This window comes from Musca domestica, unplaced genomic scaffold (genome assembly GCF_030504385.1).
Source record: "Musca domestica strain aabys unplaced genomic scaffold, Musca_domestica.polishedcontigs.V.1.1 15, whole genome shotgun sequence".
Lineage (NCBI taxonomy): Eukaryota > Metazoa > Arthropoda > Insecta > Diptera > Muscidae > Musca > Musca domestica.
Genome location: NW_026712207.1, coordinates 17,493,384 through 17,515,423, shown reverse-complemented (window position 1 = coordinate 17,515,423; position 22,040 = coordinate 17,493,384). Strand labels below are relative to the sequence as shown.

Sequence of the window (22,040 nt, the reverse complement as noted above, 5' to 3'; positions counted from 1 at the left end):
GAATTCTTTGATAGCGTGAAATCAAAATTAGTAGACTTCAGGAAACAAGGAAAACATTTTCGAAAGCGATGCGATGGAGAGGAGACTGCGACCTCTTTTTACCCCTGATCTTTATATAGCAAATGACCTTGTCACATTTAAAACTAAAAGTAAACACTAAATTGCCTTCAATTTAAATGTGTGTTGCAGCAAAAAAAAAAAAAAAAAAAAAAACTTGCAAAACTCTTTGGATTTATAAAGCAACGAGTTTTAGAAAGCAGTACTAGCTCTGATTTAAAGAAAACAGCTTACTAAAATTCAATGAAACAAGATGTTTCACATTACTTCTCCTACGAATGAATAGTCCATTGTTAATTTTGATACTACTTAAGGTAATTTACACAAGCTGGAACCAGCTTCAATTGGCAAAGTGTGTAATCGACGAAAACGTCTAAGTTAACCGGAAAATGGAATTTTATCGTCTGACGTCACTAACCAATTTGAAGCGGGAAAATTTTCCCAAAACTAGCACGCAACTGATTCGAAACATGCAAAATAGTCTTGATTTTGAAATGAGTCCAATTTTATCCGTTCAGTTCGTGAATAAAGTCGTCTGTGGCAATATCAACAGTTGTGAGAAGATGTCGCAACAGAATTTAAAGTTTATTTGGGTTTTCCTAGCCTTTGTCCTTAAAAGGGTCGAATTAATGAATCTAAATTCTCTAATACAGAAGGCAAATATATATTACCAACAACCGTAAGCAAGACAGCTGATATGTAAGATAAGAAATAATATAATCTTTTTCGTTTGCTAGTCTTCAAAATGGTACCCGGTTGGAGTTTCCCTTGGATATGATAGAGGACTTAAAAGTGAAGACAGACATTAAAGTAATAATCCACGGATTTACAGGTAACCGCTTTCATACCTCAATACGACCACTTGGCCAAGGTAAGAAGAGTTGCAATGAGAAATGCAAAAAAAGGCAAGGCGAACACGCCATAACTTTTTTCGCCGCGAAATAATTTCAGCTTACATGGCCCAGGGAGTTGACAACGTTTTCCTTGTGGATTGGAGAGATGCTGCGAAGTTGGATTACTACACTTCACGAAAAGCTGTGGGCGATGTTGGTAAACACCTAGGACAACTATTGGAAATGTTCTTTGAGTAGGTTTACCCACATCAAATATTGGTTGTACAAAAATAAGTTAGCTTATCGTTAATTACTTCATAGAAAACACCAGATAATGTTGTCCGAAGTCCATGTGATTGGCCACAGTCTGGGGGCTCATATCGCCGGAAATATAGGACGATATTTTAATGGTTTATTGGGTCGTGTTACTGGTCTAGACCCGGCATTGCCACTGTTTTTGCCCAATTCGCCGGATAGTTTGCACCCGAGTGCAGCCGTCTTCGTTGACGTCATTCACACCGATTATCCTGTGTTTGGTGATATAACACCTCGGGGAACTGTTGACTTCTATCCCAACTTTGGCCATACACCACAGCGAGGTTGTGAGGGCGTGGACATTGTAACTGCCAGTAAGTTGATTGTGGACGCTTGTAAGTTAAGTCATGCCGCGATGGACACTTGAATAAAAAGTTCCTTTCCTAGACAGTTGTAGTCATAATCGTGCTGTCCTCCTTTATGCAGAGTCCATTGGTTTGCCGAACAATTTTCCATCTATGCCTTGTACACTAAAAGCCATAAAAATGCATATGTCCTCAAAATGTATGGGCCCAACACCCGGGGTATCCGTAGATGAGATCGGGGATAGTGTGGTTTATATGGGCGAATATGTTTCCAAGAGGTAAGTGTATGCATTCTTTTAGACGGTTGGGCAAATTAGAGCCATGTATCGCAACAACAGGATACATACGTGTTCCTATCCCAACACGAATGAGTAGAACAACATAACCTAAGTATAACAGTTTATCATTTCTAATGTAGCTCAAGCGGTATATTTTATTTATCTACTTATGGAACGCCACCTTTTGGCATTGGCATGTACACACCACAGCATGGATGATGTCGTTGATGGTTGAATTCGTTATGGTTGATGTCTTCGCTACGACGTGTAATGGGTCTAAATAGTTTTTCCTTTACCTAATGTAGATGGTGCTATTTATGTTTGAAGATAAATCAAAATATAAATTATGTTTTGTGTCTTTATCGTTAATGTAGAAAATAGTTTTGAAAACATTTTATGTAGAAACTAATAGACATCAATTGTTTAATAATAACAACAACTACTGTTTGCCGTCACTATCATTTTTGAATAAAAAATTATATCTTTGGTTATGGTTTGGTCGAAAACTGGTAAGGATGATCAAAGTCATATAATATATATTGGTAGTGCACAATTCTGTTGTGTTGCCTTATGGCATAGGTGACGCTTTTTATCATTATCCACGGATAGATACCAATGTTGTCAACTTTAACTTCTTTGTATACGCTACACCCCATAGTGGTAGGGTATTATGTCTTTCTGCATTGGTTTGTAACATGGAGAAGAAGCGACATAGACCCATAGTTACTCTTGAGTTTTTTCATAGAATCACTTTCTGAATCGATTTACACATGTCAGTCCGTTTGTCTGTCCATTCGTCCGTCCGTCTGTCCATGTATTTTTGTGAGATGAAAATTTCTAAACAATATATGTTTGGCCCACGGACGAACCCTATTGAAATTGGTGATAATCGGATCAGATTTAGATATATCTCCCATATATCTTCAACCAATTTCGAGTTAATTGTGCACCAAATGGCCAAAATCAAAAGTCGAATTCGAAGAAAATCGGTTCAGATATAGCTGTAGCTCCCATACATAGGTTTCATCCAATTTGGTGTTTAAGTCCCACACATTCCTAATATGCATCTCAAAAGAATTATGTTTGGTATCAGATGCTGCCTAGAAATACCTCTCTCAAATTGTTTCAAGATCGGTTCAGATTTGAATATAGCTCCCATTATATATTCAATCGATTTTGGGTTAATTGTGCACCAAATGACCAATTTCAATCCAAATGACTGAATTTTGGCACATCCGACCGAATTCAGTTTAGAACCAAGTCCATCAAATTTGGTGAATTGAATTGGTTCAGATATAGCAATAGCTCCTATATATATTTCATCCGATTTGTGTTTAAGTCCCTCACATTCGTAATATATATTTGACACATATGATATTTGGCACCAGATATCTTATAGAGCTCGGAAATACCTCTGCCAAATTTTATCAAGATTGGTTCAGATTTGGACATAGCTCCCGTGATAGGTGGTATGATCTACTTCAAGTATTTTCTTTTTTTTTTTTGTTGCGTAAGATCTACTAAATATGCATAGTGGTGTAGGGTATCATATAATCGGTCCCACCCGACTTTTGACTTTTCCTTACTGGTTTGTAATGAAATTTTAGGTATCAAAGTTTCCGATTTTTGTCGATAACTCAAAAAAATGAGTTAGAGAATTCCACTACAAGTGGATTTTATCGATCTATATTGTGCTTAAGAAATGCGCCAATAGTTATTCAATAATTAAATAACTAGCACTACTGGCTTCAGAGCTATTTTGAACACATGCTTGCATACATAAGGACATTAAATTCTAAATTTAAAATAGAAATAAAAAGGATTTGTGTCACCTGTGTTCTTTGATCTGGCTGGCTCATCACCAGACTGCTGTCATATTTTTATGGCCTTATTTTTTAACGAACGCTCGTAAAATGTTTATGTCTCTTAAATATGACGATAAAATTTCTATTAAAACGTTGCATCCGAACAGACTAAAGAGGAGATAAAATATTCCAATTGCACATGACTATGCAACGAGTTTACGACTTTTCCCCGGTTACATTGTGGCGGCAATGACCAGTGCTTGCCGCTTTAAAATGTGTGGAAATAACCCTGATAGTGGCTAAAGGAGTGAACAAATTACATTATATTTGACACCTTTCGTATTACCGTGTCATACAAATGGATGGATATAAGAACGTTGTTGTTGTCGTTGTTGCCATTGTTGTTGGTGGTAATGGTGCTGATTAAGTCAAGCCGGTTTTACACTTCTTGTGAGCGCAAACAAATGGCGGACATCGTGTGAAGCCTGATGGTTCGGTGAAGTTGCCCTGTGACAGTTTTTATGGCCATTGTCCGTTGTCGCTGTTAATGCAACGTTTTTATGGGTTTTGGATTGTAAATTAAAGGATTTTCAACGCCACAAAGGGAGTTGAAGCGAGCAAAAAACACATGTCTGTAGCATTGAAGGGGATAACAGAAGCTGTTGCTGGATTGGTCAACGAGGCAAGTGAGAAGAAGTGAGCGACGCACACCAATTCCAAGTGACAATACAAATCATTGGAAATAAACATTAAAATATAAACTGCAGTAAAAGGACATTTTTGGAAATAGTCCGACACCTAGGAGCTCTTTAGTTGTCCTTGCCCACACACTTATTCTGAAGATAGAGTTCGCATACAACGATTACAAAATCGTAAATCTCACTGATAAATGTGAGCATAATTAACAGACCTACATGTATTTAGTTTATGTTTTTGTCAAACTTTCCAGTCTCTCATATCTGTATCATGTATTTGTTGTAAATAAATTTAGAATAAACTTGATATGGAAATGTACCACATCTTTTCATTTTCCGAACCGTGGCATGTAAAATATGCTCTTATCGGAATCGCATCACAATGTAATTTCAATTATTTACTTACTCAATATTACCTGTCAGTGTGTCCATATGTGCTCCACCTTAAATTAAATAATGGATCGACATAGTCCAATTAGAAATTGATTCATGTTCCATATGGAATTTTAATATACGTTGGTTCGCCATACGCTATACGAACCACGAATTCAGTTCGCGTAACACATTTGTTTAGAAAATATTTCCCCCTTACAAATTGACCATTCTACAATTCTATAAATCATTCTCCATTCTTTATTTCTGTTTTTCCAATTTCAAGCTTCAGTAATTTATTGATGGATAAGTTTTTAGCTTCAGTTGAGAAAAAAAGGAAAAAAACAGCAACGCATATTCACCTCATTTGTGTGTTGGGGAGCCGTAGTATATTTTGGGTAGACAATAACAATTTGACACAAAAACGCTGTGGATGTTAAAAGCTAAATTTAGTACTTAACCGGAAGTTTAAAACAAAGAAAAAAACAGACCGGATCCCCCCTTCGACGGGCATCACTTGGCCATTGTGCATTTGATGGTAAATATTAGTTTTTGTAAACATTTATTGAACATTTCCCGATCGATATACATACATATACTAACTGAAATGGACATACACATATATACGTAGATTTATTTGATCGAATAGTTGAGTCATTTGAAGTTATTTCCCATCATATCTATGAAGATTGAACCGATGCCTAAAAATATTACTTGTTTTTTTTTTTAGTTTTTGCGCTAATTATACCCTCCACCATTCCATTTGTTCGAAATATATATTTTAGATATTCAATGTCTGTCGGTCTGTGGAAATCACTCTAACTTCCAAACAAAGTGAAGTAGGTTGATAAAATGTTACTCAAATGTGTATTATGCCTGAAGGACTTTTGGTATTGAAAATGGGTCATCCCACCCATCCCCATATAATGGTACCTCCATTTTTTCGGTATTTTGGTGATTTGAGCGACAATATTCACCGAAAATGTTTCAAATTTGTTATTTTAAGTTCGTAATGAATACTGTAGCCTATGACAGAAAATTGTCTGTGCAGGTCCACGTCTTCGTATAGCCCCCATATAACGGTTATTCGCAATATTCGGTATTTTAATGATTTTAGCTACAATATTCACCAATTTTTTTTCAAGTTTCGTATTTGAATATTGTAATAGCTTATGACAAAGTTGCCTATGCAGATCCACGTCGTCATATATAGACACTAATATAAGGGCTATATTCGATATTTTTAAGATTTTAACAGGAATTTTAACGGATTTAATTTTTTTTTTTTGAAAATTGCCAAATTCATTCCAAATGGTGGAGGGTATTTAAAGATCGGTCCGTCCGAACTTAAAGGTTTTTTACTTGTTTTAACTATAAAAAACGCTGCTATTTAGTTGAAGGACAAGAGCACTGACATATGTAAATAAAAATATCGGCACAAACTCGTATTAATACCAAGGCTAAGGAGAATTGATTTCGCATAAAAAGTAAGCGAGAATGGTGATTATAATCTTGCCATTAACTGCGTCTCTTGTTGGTAAGCATGGATTTCTATTTCGATGTAGCTCTTCTGGGGAAATAGTTTAAGCTTCAATTGAAGTAGGTGTAAAAAATTGTGTCCAAATGTATTTCAACACCATAGCTGCTATCCGATTTTAGGCATTTTCCATGGGATGGTATATTGTTTATTCGAATTGGCTCCAAATCGACCCTTCGTGTTCCCCAATGGCTAATAACACTGTGCGACAGCAAAAATACATACTTGTTCTAATGTTCCAATTCTGGTTTATGAGAGCCCACAGATGCCGAATATGCCTTTTATTTTCTGGGTCACTTCGAAAATTTATTTCATTATGGTAAATTAGAGCAAATCGGCTTTCTTGGATTTAACAACGGATTTATATTATTATTATTATTATTATTATTATTATTATTATTATTATTATTATTATTATTATTATTATTATTATTATTATTATTATTATTATTATTATTATTATTATTATTATTATTATTATTATTATTATTAATTTCTATTTGAAAGGGTCGAGTATTACAGTGATTTAAGTGTGAAAAAATGAATAAAAAACAGAAAAACTATTTTCTATATGCTCTACACTGCAAAGCTAATATAAAACAGTAGTATTATTTATTTTTGCTAAAAAGGAAATTTTATAACAGAAAAAAAAAATCAAAACAGGAAACATCATTAAAATCGGTTGAGAAGAAGGCGAGTTAAAAATGTTTTTTGTGGTGTACCTTTTTTGTTCCTTTTATTATAAAAATAACCTTAAATTAATGACTTATACATTAAATTAAGCCCTAACGGGACAACAACTGATTTTATTGAAATGTTTTTCCAAAGATGGGGATCATTCCGGGAAAAGGTTTTTTTTTTGTGGGGGGACCGACCCGGATTCCCGGATATTTGACCCAAAGTTCCAGAATTGGAACACTAGAAGAAGTGTGTATTTTTTTTTTTTTTGAAAATTTGCATCACAATTTAATAGTTTACTACAAGAATCCTCAATATTTCATCATACCCATATTCTATTAATTATGAATATATGAACCTACATCAAATCATTTTTCTTTAATTCTACAAAGACCAACATTCAGTCCTTTATGAATATGAATGTCAAATTTCAGACATCATCACTTACATCTCTGTTTGTTTTTTACCAGTTTTTTTTACCATACGATGGGAAAATAAAACAACAATAATGGATTTATTCTCATTTCCCTCATTTCATACTTCGAGGGCACCAACGCGTACAACTCAATTTTATGCTCTATTTAAATACGACTACTCGATTGGTTTTGTATTTCTTAGGTTTTAAACATTGGATTATATTACGAGGGTGGTTTGATACTAAAAAAATAACCGAATCAACAAACACAGTGAAGTGACATCACTTCGTGTATTGAGTTTCAAAACAACCACACAAAGGGTTGAGGGGTTGTTTGTTCGTTATGGGGCAATAACGATTTTGGGAAAACTACGACAATATTTATTTATGCTAATTTGTGAGTAGATGCTATTACACGTCTGATCAATGAAAAGAAGATAGAATCTACCACACTCAAAGGTGTAAATATTCGTGAAAACGTCAACGAATATAATATTTAAAAAAAAAACCAATTCAAGAAACGTGAGGGGAACTTTCGGTGTCGTTTAAATAACTAAATAAAATAAATTCATATTATTAATCTAAATCGTTCCAGAAAAGTGAGGAAATTGTTTAACAATCAAGGTTAAGAAAACGCCAAGAAATCTTTGAAGAGATCGACAGTGTCCGATATGGTTCAAAGTTAGTACATCGTAATATTTGTATCAAATTCAGATCGAGTTCGAAAATTGTCAGCAAAGGTTTTGTCCTTATGGCATCTCCTCCACATGAGTATAAAATTAAAAAAATGAAGCTAATATGAATAATCATAACTCTTATAAAAAGCGAAGTGATTACCGATTTTTCCTACATAAGTAAATACAAGTTTAGTAGAGCCAATCAGTGCCCACAATGGTCATCGTTGTTGACCTATATGTATTGTTGAATAGGAACTTTTTAGCATATTAGTGAAGGGTATTTATGTTCAGAATATTAATGATAATAATTTGTGTACTTTTTACTGGTTTAAGTACATCACAAAATGCAGGATTTAAATAGTCAGCAGAGTAAGGCCCCCTAAAAGAATATTGCGTTCTCTTCATCCAAAATTCGAATTCCTCACCATAAATAATTTTACTCAAGATGGGAGTATATTAATTAGAATTCTCCCATCTTTAGCTAAATCATCTGCACCGTTTATATTTGGCAGAAAATTAATGCGGTTTTGATTTCATTAAAGGTTATTGACGGAAATCATCAAAAACATTTATGTCAGTTATCTTCGAGGTTTGCTCCATACGCCAGGAGAAGGGAATGGCTCAGTAATGGCTATAAACTTAACCCTAATGCTCATATTTATATTTTGAATAGACAATTCATTATCTAAAGATTGTCGTCAAGATGTCGCCTTCTACACGCGGCCAAACCATCAAAGGAGTCCTAGAAAAAAATACGTAAACCTTGAAATCTGGAAAATAGTCACACTTCACAATTGAAGTTTTTCGTTTGTTTTCTTTGGCTCTAGTATTGTATTTGTAGGTCTTTTTTTTCTTTGTCAACCGTATTGCCATTTGCGCCAGAAGCCAGAATCAGTTAAGTACGCCAATAATCAACCAGGTAGGCAGGCAGCTTGTCTGTCACTTAGCAACTCCATCAATTCAGTCATTCGCCGTGGAAACATATCAAACAACCGCAACTCATAGATCCAGCCATTGCCAAGAGACACTGGCAGCATCGCTGTGCCGTTATCTGTGTCAGCCACGGCGTCAGTTGGTACTGGGGGGCAAGTAGTTAAAGTGCGGTCGGCTGGTCGACCAGTCGTTGGGTCTGTCTGTCTGTCCGTCTGTCGGTCGGTCGGTGGCTAAGTAAGCAGACAGCCAGAGATAACAAAAGTGGTTTATGCTTATTGTTGTGATCAATCACGAGCAACTCATCTGTCACTTAGTTAATAGTGTTCATTATTTATAATATTTATATAGATGTGTTGTCCCCCAACCAGCCATCCATCCATCCATTCATCCAACCAACCACTGTGATCTTTGCTCTTTAGTTCTCTGTGCTGGCTTCTGTTGTGGTAGTGAGTGATCCTTTGGAGTGTAGAATCCGAAGGTGTATTTTGGTGACAAATAAGTGAGAAAATAAACTCAAAAATAATTAATCATAGTTGATGAACTTTTTTTAGAAATAAAAGCAAAATTATGGAAAATAAAATGTCATGTCGAGAAAATGTGGTTAGTTCTTAGCAAAGTTGTGTTTTTGTTCGCATAACTCATGAATTATTTGAATGAATGTTAGAATAATAGACGAAATGGGGATATATATTTTGGTCCGTTGAGTTGATGTCTATATGTGGATCAGTCAGTTACTTTTGACCTTTGGAGTCTATTTAAATCCATTAGTTTAAAGGATAAAAAATAATAATATTTAAATCGATCACTATACAAGGAATAGTTGCATTTTTTATACGAGTACTCGGATCTTAAGAATAATACTAATAATATTATTATTAGTAGAATTATTATAATTACAAAAGCAATTGTCTCATGGAGACAAGCAGGTTAGGAGTAACGAGTAAAAAACCAATTAAGTTCGTCCGGGCCGAATTTTATATACCCTCCATCATTCCTTTGATAAAAAATTCCCCTAAAATTTTCAAAATACCGGATCGGATGGTAGAGTTATATGGGGACAAAACGAAATCGGGGCATATTGCGAACTCCAAATACAAATTTTGAGATAATTCCTTTAAAAAATGTGGCGAAAATCTGAAAAATACGGAATATTGGAAATTATCATTATATGAATCTTCTCAAGAAAATATGCAAAAAAAAAATTTGAAAATTGTGATATAAATCATCAAATTACCTATTATATTTAGGTACAGTTATATGGGGCTATATGAAAATGTAGATCTATGTAGATGATTTTCTATGAGAGAATATAATACCTATGGTCAGCACTAAATACAATTTTAAAAATATTCCTTTGAACAATGTCGCTAAAATCATCGAAATTCAGAATTTAGGGAGGAACCATTATATGGGCGCTAAACGAACGCGTGGACCTGTACTGGTAATTCTCTGTCATAGAGAGGAGGAACCATTACGATCTCCAAGTACCAAGTTTGAAAAAATTCTGGTGAAAATGTGGCTAAAATCGGGAAAATACCGGATATCGATAGATACAGTTACTTCGGTTTATACGAAGGCGTGGACCTGTTTAATCAATTTGTTGTCGTCGGAAGTAATACGCATCACGAACTTCAAGCATTAAATTTGAAATAATTTTGGTGAGAAATGTGGCTAAAATCTTGAAAATTCCGAATATCAGGATATGGGGACTATACCAAAACTTGGATCTATTTAGATAGTCCTTTGCAAAACTGTAGGGAACATAAGTTTCCACTTTAAAACACATTCTGAATAAAAGAATATGACTCAAAACAGCCAAAACAAATCTGGCTGTACGGTTTTATGGGGGTTTTTATCAATGTATGGACCTATCTCAGTTATTTTCTTCGGAGCTAGAGTAATTTCCACAGACGACATAAAATCTAATGCTTATCAAGAATACACATAAATTGTGGGGCCTAAAATGCTTATTTCGAGGAGTTAAAAACAGAATGACAAACTTAATATGTCTTCCACTATGCATGGTGTAACTTATAAAATGACCATGGGCTGAAGACGATAGCAAAACCGAGTGAGTATCAAGGTACTCATTGCCCTATGTTATTTAGGTGTTTTTTTCTTTCGTGGAGAGTGGAGAATAATTTTTATTATCCTTGCATAAATGGATTCTCATACATTTACCTGTCAAGAATATGAGTGTCATAAATTAAACCTTTGAGTATTGAAAAAAGAAAGATTTTGTATTATTTTCATATTTATATTTACAGCGACCCCAACTGTTAAAATAAGTCATATCGACGACAAACGTTTTGTTTCATCCCGACTGATGTCATTCCAAAGAGTAGACGGTATTGGAACCACAAATAAGTTACATACAACTTACAATTGCACATATTTAAAATAAATATAAATATTGGGAGATTTCACAAGTATTTAATAATAATTTCAATTTGTTAATGTGCTCTTATCAGGCAGAACTTCTTATTCCCACAATCCATAACCGAAACTTATCAAAATTTAAACATACACACAAACACACATCGAACTGTTATAAATCAGCATACAACCACAGTTACATTCGGTGCCAAGGAGAAATGGAAATTTTTATACTTTTGTGAACGTTCGCGGCCGACCACTCCCAATTTCTTGTTAATCGCTTGGCAGGCGGTCGAAGAACTCTGGCCCGGCGAAAGGATGTTAGAGGGTGAAGCGGGCCATTGTTATCAATTAACCAGAAAAAGAAGAATGCCATTTGAATTTTGATATTACTTTTGTCAATAGTTAATAACATTTTAACATGTCGAAGCTTGTTCTGTTCCAAGCACAGAAGAGAACATACGGACAAACGAACAAGAAAGACCATGGAATAACCAAGACTAGCAAATAAATACGATAAGGCCTGAAAATGTCGCCAACTAGAACACCCAGCGATATTGGCGACCCACAGCTTTGACAGCCAACAACAAACTAGCATTTATCTTTTGGCCGCCATTTTCATAACAAAGCGAAAATAACATTAATCTTGGAACATAAACATAAAAAGGACACAACAATGTTGGCCACAAAGTAAATGATCGGAAACTAGCGAAAAAGTGGCTAAAAACACGCTATAAACGAAAATTGAAATGACAGCACGGAGATAAGGGTTTCCAACTACACCAGCAGCACATTATAGCCCTGGACGACCACTGACTACGCTACTTTCTACTTTAATGCTCAATATCCTGTGTGCATCCATCAGATTTAGTATTATACTGTCCAAATGTTATTCTAATATTAAAAATGTATTTGTTTCACATTCTGTTGTTGTGCCTTAAACTCCATGTTTGAAAATGTGTCTGTTTGCTATCCTCAAAACGTAGGGTGACATTAAAGCTCAGCCGCCAAAAACGGCATTCTAAAAAAGTCAAATTGGAAAAAATTCATTAACTAATTGAACACAAGGCTAGCTGGAAAGGGGTCGAAAAAAAGTGCGAAGAGACGAAAATCGGTGGAAGGTAACGACAGGCTACAAGTTGCTTCGTATTTCGTATAAACCACATTTAAGTCCCATTACCAACTCACACACACTCGCGCATTCAGCAGAAATGTTAGAAGTGTTGCCAGTGCGAAAGGAGGAAGTCCAGGATGAGAGAGGGCGGGTGGTGTGCTCACATGTCTGGCTACCGACACGAGGCTATTAAAAATACATATTCCTTTACATTGTTATTGATGATTCCTTCCAAAATGACCGAAGAACACATAAAACACAGCGGCAAACGAATAGTAAAAACTAACTGCCTCAAAAAACCATTGTGTTTTTGGACAAACTAAAACAGACGACCGCAAAACAGGAGGCCTAAATGACTTTAACACGCCATGGTACGCCTTCAAGCTTGTTGATAATAACCAAATGAGTGCATGTGTGTGTGTGTAAACGTTTATACATATCTAATTGTTATGTGTAATCCACCGACAGGGTATATTCTTCTTTATTAACACCACCCCACCACCAATCTTCGCCATGTCCTTATAGCCCAGTCAAAAGCTTAAAACAGACACACACACACACACTCGATTTTTGTTTCCAAGTTTCGGACCGACTCTTGGCTTTTTATTGTCTAAAATAATATAAACATCTATTTTTCACGTATGCCGACAGTGCTGAAGATAATTTATGAGCTTCATATGGCGAGTTAATATTTTCTCCTTTGGCTTATGTTTTAAATTTGATAGGCATCGCGTGCGGTTTCGAGTTGTGGACTGTAGCCACATATCCTTGTGCGTGAATTAGGAAAAGTAATGTCCAAAAATTTACATATCTGACATTTATATCTGAAACATAAAAAATAATTGATAGAATATTTGTCATGTGCTTCGGCTAAGGGTGAGATAAGTTTGAAGGGTTTTGTTAATCCCAATAAAGATGGGCAATTTAATCTGGGGGCCGAAACATAGCCAATTTTATATAAATTATCTAATTGATTTTTTTTATTAAGGAAATGTTCAGGTTTTATATATAAGAATATAAGAAAATATCAGTATTTGATGTAACTTCATATGTGAACGACTAATAGTTGGTAAATCAAACATTGATGAGCATTAAAAACCAGTAGCACACAAGAAAAAACCATCTGATTGGCGTAACAATAAATTTAGATCATGTCCTGATCAGGAAGAATTGAAAACGAGCATATTTGTGTGTTAAAAAAAACTTGCTTAACATGGTTATAAAACTTTCAAAAAAAAATTACGAAAATGACGTTAAAAGAAATGAGACAGAAAAATGTATAACCATCTCAAAAATGACAAGCAGAAGCTTCTAGAATTTAATATTTTTAAAAAGTTGTTCTAAGAAAACTATTTTAACTTGTGCACAAATTTAGAACAAAACAAGTAAGCAAAGGTATAGTCGTGCGGACCGCTCCTGCGACACCCTACAACACTTCAATATGTTGGAAGCCCCCTTATGTCCAAATCCAATTTGGAAGATTTCGCTTCTGAAATTATGTCACGGAGCACTGCCCAGGTATTACCCTTAGCATTTTTCCAGGAGCTTTTGCCCAATATTTACGCACTCGTTCTGTTAGTTGTTGTGATCCATTTTACAGCTAAATATAATTCAATTGTTACTCAAAATGCTAGAATTCTTCCCTGTCCTTAACTCTCTTCTCAGGCGTGTCGATTGGCTTCAATTATATGGTCAGGAATTTTTTTCTGTGTTTTGGTTCATTTGATCCCCTAAATATTTTGCGATCATCTCCAAAAGTAAGAGGCCCTCTGTATCTCCAGATTTAGACTCATCTATATGATTTGCTTGTCTACGTCAATGATATCAGCATAAAAAGCCAAAAGTACGCCTTTTGTGTATTTCGGATATCGCCTGTAAGTAGTGTTGGTCACCGCTGTCATAAACTCTAAATTCATGCGAAATTTCGTGTCCTTTGGTTTCTGTTTGTGACCTTTACGGCTGCAAAATCAGGAACATTTTAAATCCATTTCCATTTCAACCCCTAGAAAAATGTCGCTAGGATCGGATGAAAATTGCAATCTGTATATAACAACCCAACCTGTGTTTTAAAGTGAAAAAATATATACTTCAATATTATAAGCCAAATTGAAATACTACAAAATCTATATTAAAATTTTAATTTTTTTAAATTTTTTAAATTTCTGAATTGCCAAAATTAATCAAAAATCGGTCCAGCCATTTTTGAGATATAAGCTTTGTAGCTAACACCCTCTTCCTTTGTATGTATACATTGTATATATTTCGCTATATATTCGATATATTTACTATCGACATCTAGGTAATGGTCAGAAATCATATGAAGATTATTGACAATATGTTCTAACTTGGTCCACTAAATAAATGTCGCACCTTTAGCAACTTCTGATTGGATGATATGTTTATTTTGAGAATTAGAAATCGTTTTCATATATTCTGGGCAAAGTAGTTACCTCAAAGCGATTTTACCAATTTAAAGTTACTAGCTTAGCCATACGGAAACATATCGAATGTGTTGCAAGTTTTAGAATCGAAAATTATATTATTTATTTTAGTCCACTGCGCCCTAAGAATTGTCTTTCAAGGAAACTATATTTTTCGAAAATTTAATTTTTATCAATTTTGTAAGGATTTCCTAAAAAAACTTTAGCCTTTGTTTTCCTAGAATCGGACTTTCTTTTAAAACAATTCCGAACTTTGTTGGGTAAAATAAGGTCTATTTGAATTCTAAAAACTTCATTTTTGGTAGATTGATTGATTGGGTATATTCACTAGGCATATTCCCACAAAAATTGAGATACAATCGAAATAAAATAATAAAAGAACCTCCACCAAAAATAGGCAATATTTATTTTTACGTAGGTTTTTGCTAATATTTACTATGTCCTTTAAAAAGGAGTTTGGGAAAAAGTGGGTTAAACATGCCGTTAATATTTTTTTCAACTTAATGAATGGGCTTATTATGCTGCTTCCCATTAATACAGCTAATTGTAATCAATCATCAAAGAGATATATGTTTCGACAAGAACGGCGATCAACATGATACAGACGATGATTGAAAGTGCCTCGTAACTTTACACGCCTGCAACCCACACATCTTCCTCGCATGTTCGAATGTTCGCATCTTCGCCAGCCATTACAAAACAATTTCAATCTAACGCCTCCCAAAAGCCAACAACAGCCACCAGGACAGACAGTGAAAAGTAATTGTACTTCATTTGTTACAATCTGCTTCTGGCTCCTCAAACGAAGTTGGAGCGTTGAAAAAATTAATTCCATGTCTGGGCCAAATATAAATCATAAATAAACGCCAACCTTAAATAAATACTGAAAATGATGCGCTTTAATTTTGTTTATGGCATCTAGACAGACACTCGAAAAAAAAATCATAACATGGTTTTTAGAAATCTCTTTAATGTAATATTTTACGGATTTTGTATTTCCAAAAAATCAGGTTTTAATCACGACATTGTTGGGTTATTTGGGTCATTTTTGGAAATAATATCATGGTAAATCAGAAATTTAGTCAAAGATCCTCCTCCTTCCAGAGATTTGTTTGAAACCTCTTCTTTGGGAATATAAAATAGTTTACCCCGGAAAAAATCGTACGCTCAATAGGATTATAACCAGATATGTAGCAGTTTATCTTCATTCCGAACCTTTAACAACGAGATAACATTATTCAACACCTGAATGCGTAAATAAATATCAATGTTAATGAACATTTGATTCCCAGCAATGTTGGCCACTCCACATTCCTTTTTTTCCTCGAGTGTATCCAAAGATTAATCTTCGCCAATAAAATGTGTCAGTTTTTATGTGGAAACATAAACATAATTAATTTAATTATATTTTTTTAATAAATTTGAACAACAACAGAAAATTGTTCGATGGCACCAAGTACACATTTGTTTTCCAACCAACCAACCGACATAAATCAATTAGATGAGAGTCATCTCGCTGCGATCGCAGCGATAAATGGGAAACGCGTAGGTTGGATGACAATAATAATGATAACTCACGCTCCTCCTTATCATAATTTCGAAAACAAATTCAGTCGCCATCATCTTCAAATGGCTGTGCTTCTTCGCGCGATAATGACTTTCTCGATTTCACTTCAATGAACGTAATATTCGATTGAATACTTCTGATTGAATTATTCAATGCCCTCTCAATGGATTATGGAAACATTGACTCTACATGAGATTAGAAAAGGTAAATTAATCAAATAGACAAAGAGCCATGAATAAATGGAACAATTGGTGTCAAGCCAGCCCATCAACATACCATCTGCGTGAGTGCGTCAAGTCCTTACTCCTCCCACCCCTGCTGCTTGTGCCCACCCAACCAAATCGAAGATGGCAAATGCGAACGAACGTATGTACGTACGTACCTCTGATATCCAACGATAACCTATGTGGATCTTAAAACCAGCATAATTTACATTACAAATCCAACGCTATCAACCAGCCATCATCACCTACAATTCCAGATTCAAACAAGCGTTTGTAAAAGAGTTTGTTTGTTTGTTAAACAAATCAAGCCAAAATTTGCTGAGTAACATCCAATAGACAGGGCACCCGGCACTGTGTGGAAGTGTCTCTAACACCCTTCAAGTGCTGATGGTGCAATGATATGTTACATATGTATTTTTCTAGCCATGACTGTGAGTCTCGTTACAGAATGTAAGATGGAAACGAGGGCACTGCTTAAAAGTTTGAGATTATTTTGAAATCGTAATCTTAAATAAATATATAAATATTATAATTATCCAGTTAATAATTAGATATAGTTCACACGCATATGTATATCGTCATCTATTGTTAAACTTAAACGGAATCAACTCCGTAATATGAATCCGGAAACAATAATATTCGGAATGCCGTGAAATTATTGATTCCATGTTAGGACTAATTCCCAAGATGACTCCTGTATGTTTTTTTCATCCCCTTTCATAGTCCCATGATATCGTGTATCCCCCATATAACTGTACCTCCTGAATTCGGTATTTTTATGATTTTAGCCACATTTTTCAATGGTACTGCCTGAAATTCTACACAAGGAGTTCTCTGTAAGTACTTTACCCCCTGAAAGAGAATTTTCTATATAGGTCCCCGATATCGAATAGCTCCCATTCAATAGTGCCCCCGGTATTCGATATTTTGATGATTTTAGCCACATATTTAAATGAAATTGTCTGAAAATCCACACAAGGAGTTCGTTCTCAGTACTTAACCCCCTGAATGAGAATTGTCTTCACTGAAACGTAGACCTAGTTTTAGTATAGCACCCATATAACGCTACCCCGAGATATTCAGTATTTCCACGATTTTCGCGACATTATACACCGAAATTGCGTCAAATTTCGTATTTGAAGTTCGTAATGGGTACTACAACATATGACGGGAAATTGTCTATGCAGGTCCACGTCTTAGTATAGTCCCTATACAACGGTTCCTCTGTTCATTCTGTATTTTGATGATATTAGCGACATTATTCACCGGAATTGCGTCAAATTTCGTATTTCAAGTTCGGAATCGTTACCACAGCCACCACGTCTTGGTATAGCCCCCATATAAAGGTTTTCATTTGAGTGGTATTTTAAAGTTTCTTCCGAATGGTGGAGGTTATAAAAAATTCGGGCCGGCCGAACTTGGCTGCTCTTTTACTTTTTGAATTTGCTATTGGTGAGCATTTAAAACCTTAAAAAAAAAATAAACTCATATATGTGAGTTAGGTCGAATATTTTTTCGGTTTTATTCCCAACCATTGCCACTCAACACTCGTATGTAAGTACGATTGGAAACCACTGAACATTTGGTAAGTGGAACCATCATCAGCTCATTAAGGCGCTCTTGGAAATCATGTTAATAAAAATTGTACTTCAACACATCGGCCAACAACAAAACGACCGAGCATATTCTGCCGACGTCATCATCGTCGTCTGTATTTGACCAAGCACGCGCTAAAACCTAAATATCATGACACGCTGGAGTTCTTCCCCCATGCCGAGTTTTATTGTTCCCTGCAATCGTACAGTCGTAGTTACATACGAATGTGGATTTTTTTCAATTGTAATCCTCTTTTTCTATTGTCTCTTACACCACATGAACTTATTTCGATTAGACATCAAGCCTTCCTTTTGTTTGTTGCCTTAAAATGCACAACACTTGGGTGGATAATGAAGACGATGATGATGTCTCGTTGTCTCTGCTGCGATCCCTCCATCCAAATTCGACAACTTAAATATTTGGCAGCTGGTTGGGTGCTTAAATCGATGATCAATTGATTTTGGCTCGGGTGATATGGTGATGAAACTATTTTGATGCATTTTTTAATTATTATGGGGTCAAATGTCTAAATATGAATGAATTTGTATTTGGGTTTGAAATATGTGGGTGGATGTTTCAGAAATAATTAATTGAAAGTGCTCAATGGACCATCTATGGTACACTTTTTTCCGGTCAATTGCATCAGTGTTCGATAACTGCGATGTTTAATAATTACAATGTCTTTGCTTGAAGATTGAACATAATATCGAAACTATGAACACACCTATTATTGGCACTGAAATGCGTCCCACTCATTTCTGAAGATCCACTTAATTGGGACTATTCAACGAATTTAAAACAAATGCCACATTCAAATTGTTCCTTATCGTGTACTTGTCATAAAAAACCCAATAATATGTTGCATGAAACCCATTATCTGCTTCGCTAGGAAATTTTTTGTGAAAACTTTGAATATTTTGCAGAACAATAAAAAAAAACGCCAATAACACAGGGACATCGCATAAAAGCTAGGCCTTGTACATATTTGTTTTAGCAAATAGACTACCCAATCTTTTTTGATTGATTTTTTTTTTTCATACTCCAGAATAATTTTTAAAATTGCTGGAGCGCTACAGATTATTCGCAACCCAATTTAACAGAATATTTTACAGCGTACTATGTTAAAAGACATTCTAGGCATTTGTGTACACCTAAGTCTGTTTTTACACGGTCTTTTTGTACACGGTTTTGATATAACACTGTTTGAAAATTGAATATTTTTAATTTATTTACACGATTTTATTCCATTTAGCACGATTTGAAATTTTATGTACTTAAATTTTTTTGTCAAATTTAATTTTTGCGAAGTATGTTCATATCACAAAAAAGTATTTATGAAAGAAAAAAGTCTGAAACCATCGATAGTATCGATAGTTTGCGAACACTAGCTTAAAGATTTAAGTGAATTCCCCTTTAGCGCGTACAAACAATTTTTACTGGTCAAAGCAAATGTGAATAGCACTATATGCATATAATAAAATGTACTGGTCAGAGCAATTGAAACGTGTTAATATTTTGTGAACTGTTAATGCAATAAGACGTGTTTGGTAAAGAAAAAAATAAAAATTCTTGTTTTTCACTCATTTTAATAGGTTTTAGAGATAAGGAACAAATCGCCCATTTTTGTATAAAATCAATGTCTTTTTTACACGTTTTTTTTTTTTACACGGCTTCTTCTGGAACCAATATACCGTGTAAAACAGACTTAGGTGTATATACTTAGAATCTTTGTTCGATCTTTTTTCGCTTTTCAATATAAATTCAACATTTAATTTAAATATTGTCTCCAAATTGTATTACCGGTGTAGTGTCATTAAATAGCTAAACAAATAACATTTGTGTCCTTATAACACTATAAGATGAACCATGAAAAAAATCTGATTAATTAACATTTTATCGATCCATAAAAAATAAATACCACTTCTCAATCTTTCGATGGATTATTGTCGTTGTACATTGGCCCAAAATTGGTAGCGTATGTTTGTGTGTAAATGCAATTAATCAATATTGCCACTGGAATTCAAATCTACCACAGCGACAAGATTTATTCATTTCCACCAAAAGAGTTTTTGAGTTTCATTTACTTCCAGATCGAAATCACATTTACAAGTGTGACCAACAAGCCGTCAGACACAATTCAATCCTCAGTTTCTGGTTAACGAATAAATCTGTAAATTCCACAGACATCAACACACATACACACACAGTCGCACAGCATTTGCGATGGCAAAGTGTAAATTACAGCGAACCTGTGCCGCACACGAAGCCCCAACTGCCATCAACTTGGCACAGCGCTCTGCAGTTGACACTTGTCGAAGACACACACACGCTTCTTGCTACCTGCGTGCCCATATTAATTTAAAATGCAACAGTAATATTTCCGAATAACAATTATCAGATGAAGTACGGAGCATTTTAACCCAATGATTAATTACAGATCGAAGGCATGACATTTTCGTGTTGCCCGCCATGACAAAGGAACTGATTGACTTTTAATGTTCGTATGTGTGTATTCTGGTTCATGTGATTCTTTGATTCTTCGACATATGCTTCGATCTGGTGCTTTGGTAAGAAGAGTTCTTTGCAACAATGGTGTTGGGGTTTGAACCCTTTTTTCTCTTGTGGCTCTTTAATGTCAATGCCAATGAATGTCACTGTTTATGTTTAGTTGCCACAATTTGATGGATACACTCGAGAAAACCATAGACCTAGGGTCATGATGAGATTGCAATTTTCCCATTGTATTCATTATTGTAATGATCTTTTACCATTTAAGACCCTGCAAATATTCGATACCATGGCTGTTTTCCCAGCCTTTGGACATTTTCATCCAAAATTTTCTTTCAGTGCAACGAGAAAAGACAAAATTAATTTTTACATACGAAATGATTATTCAATTTTTTACTCACAGAGGTACTTGGTTGGTGTTCATTTTCGGACTCAGTTTGATTGATTTCGCTGGGTATCAATAATCATCTCTATTGATTTCTTTGTTACGACGAATGGTTTATGAGCGTGTCCATGCCATTATGAAGAATTGTTGTGATCGAAGTGACACAACAGAGTTGTGATTTGTCACCTTCGCCCAAAACTCAAGTGGAACCAAGTCTGCTCCAATGCTCCTTAGGAAGATTACATGGCAATTTGTTTTGTGTAAAATTATTATTTCTGGGGAATCAAAGGTATGATAATTACAAACAAAAGGGACATTTCATGTTCGACCGAAATTCCCCAAACAATTCATTATTTTAATCCCTTTGGAGTTACGTAGGCAATCTTTTAGATCTTAGATTTGCTATGGATTTCTTAGGTCAGTCATACCACACACATAGCACGGGTATAAAAAAAACTTGCTGCACCGCATTTTCAAGCTTGATTTTTAAGAACCATTGGGCAACCATTGGTTGTTATACGCTACACCCCACTATGGTAGGGGATACTAAGTCTGTGCGTTTTTATGTAACATGTAGGAGGAAACATACCATGTAATGCGTTTGGCTTTTTTGATATGTTTTTCATTTTAGGCAATATCAAAATTAGAATAGCGAATGAAGAACATTCTCTTCGATTGTGGTAAAAACTAAAAAAAATTGTTGTTGGATTGTATTTTTTGTTGACAATAAATCTTTTGTTAAACAGGGTCTATGTACAAGATCAATCTGTACTAACACTTAATTTTTATTTATTCTCAAAATCTAGCATCGTAGTCTAAAATTGGATAATTCGAATTTTGGACTTAATTATAAATTTTTGGAGGGATTTCATCTCTTAGAATTGAATCCTCATTTAATGAAATTATGAATCAAATCATTAACTTGGCCC

General features: G+C 34.9%; 1 protein-coding gene across 4 annotated transcripts; it reads left to right on the top strand.

The window, feature by feature from the left end:
- The first annotated feature begins 567 nt into the window (after positions 1-567).
- Positions 568-11,198, top strand: LOC101893387 (pancreatic lipase-related protein 2). Of its 4 annotated transcripts, none has more exons than XM_059119765.1 (6): positions 568-736; positions 795-928; positions 1,009-1,144; positions 1,212-1,519; positions 1,593-1,788; positions 1,929-2,249. In XM_059119765.1, exons 1-6 carry the CDS (start codon positions 621-623, stop codon positions 2,005-2,007), a joined length of 969 nt encoding a protein of 322 aa, XP_058975748.1. In that variant the 5' UTR covers positions 568-620; the 3' UTR covers positions 2,008-2,249. The 4 variants fall into 4 exon arrangements, with proteins under 4 accessions (XP_058975748.1, XP_058975750.1, XP_011295511.3 ...); XM_059119767.1 differs by lacking the exon at positions 1,929-2,249 and adding an exon at positions 11,168-11,198 and having other exon boundaries at positions 570-736; positions 1,212-1,540; XM_011297209.3 differs by having other exon boundaries at positions 570-736; positions 1,212-1,540.
- Positions 11,199-22,040: the final 10,842 nt, after the last annotated feature.

Coding starts and splice junctions, on each gene's coding strand:
- LOC101893387 (XM_011297209.3), top strand. CDS start 621: ATGTCGCAACAGAATTTAAAGTTTATTTGGGTTTTCCTAGCCTTTGTC. Junction 737..794: donor AATATATATTACCAACAACC/GTAAGCAAGACA, acceptor TTCGTTTGCTAG/TCTTCAAAATGGTACCCGGT. Junction 1,541..1,592: donor TAAGTTGATTGTGGACGCTT/GTAAGTTAAGTC, acceptor TTCCTTTCCTAG/ACAGTTGTAGTCATAATCGT.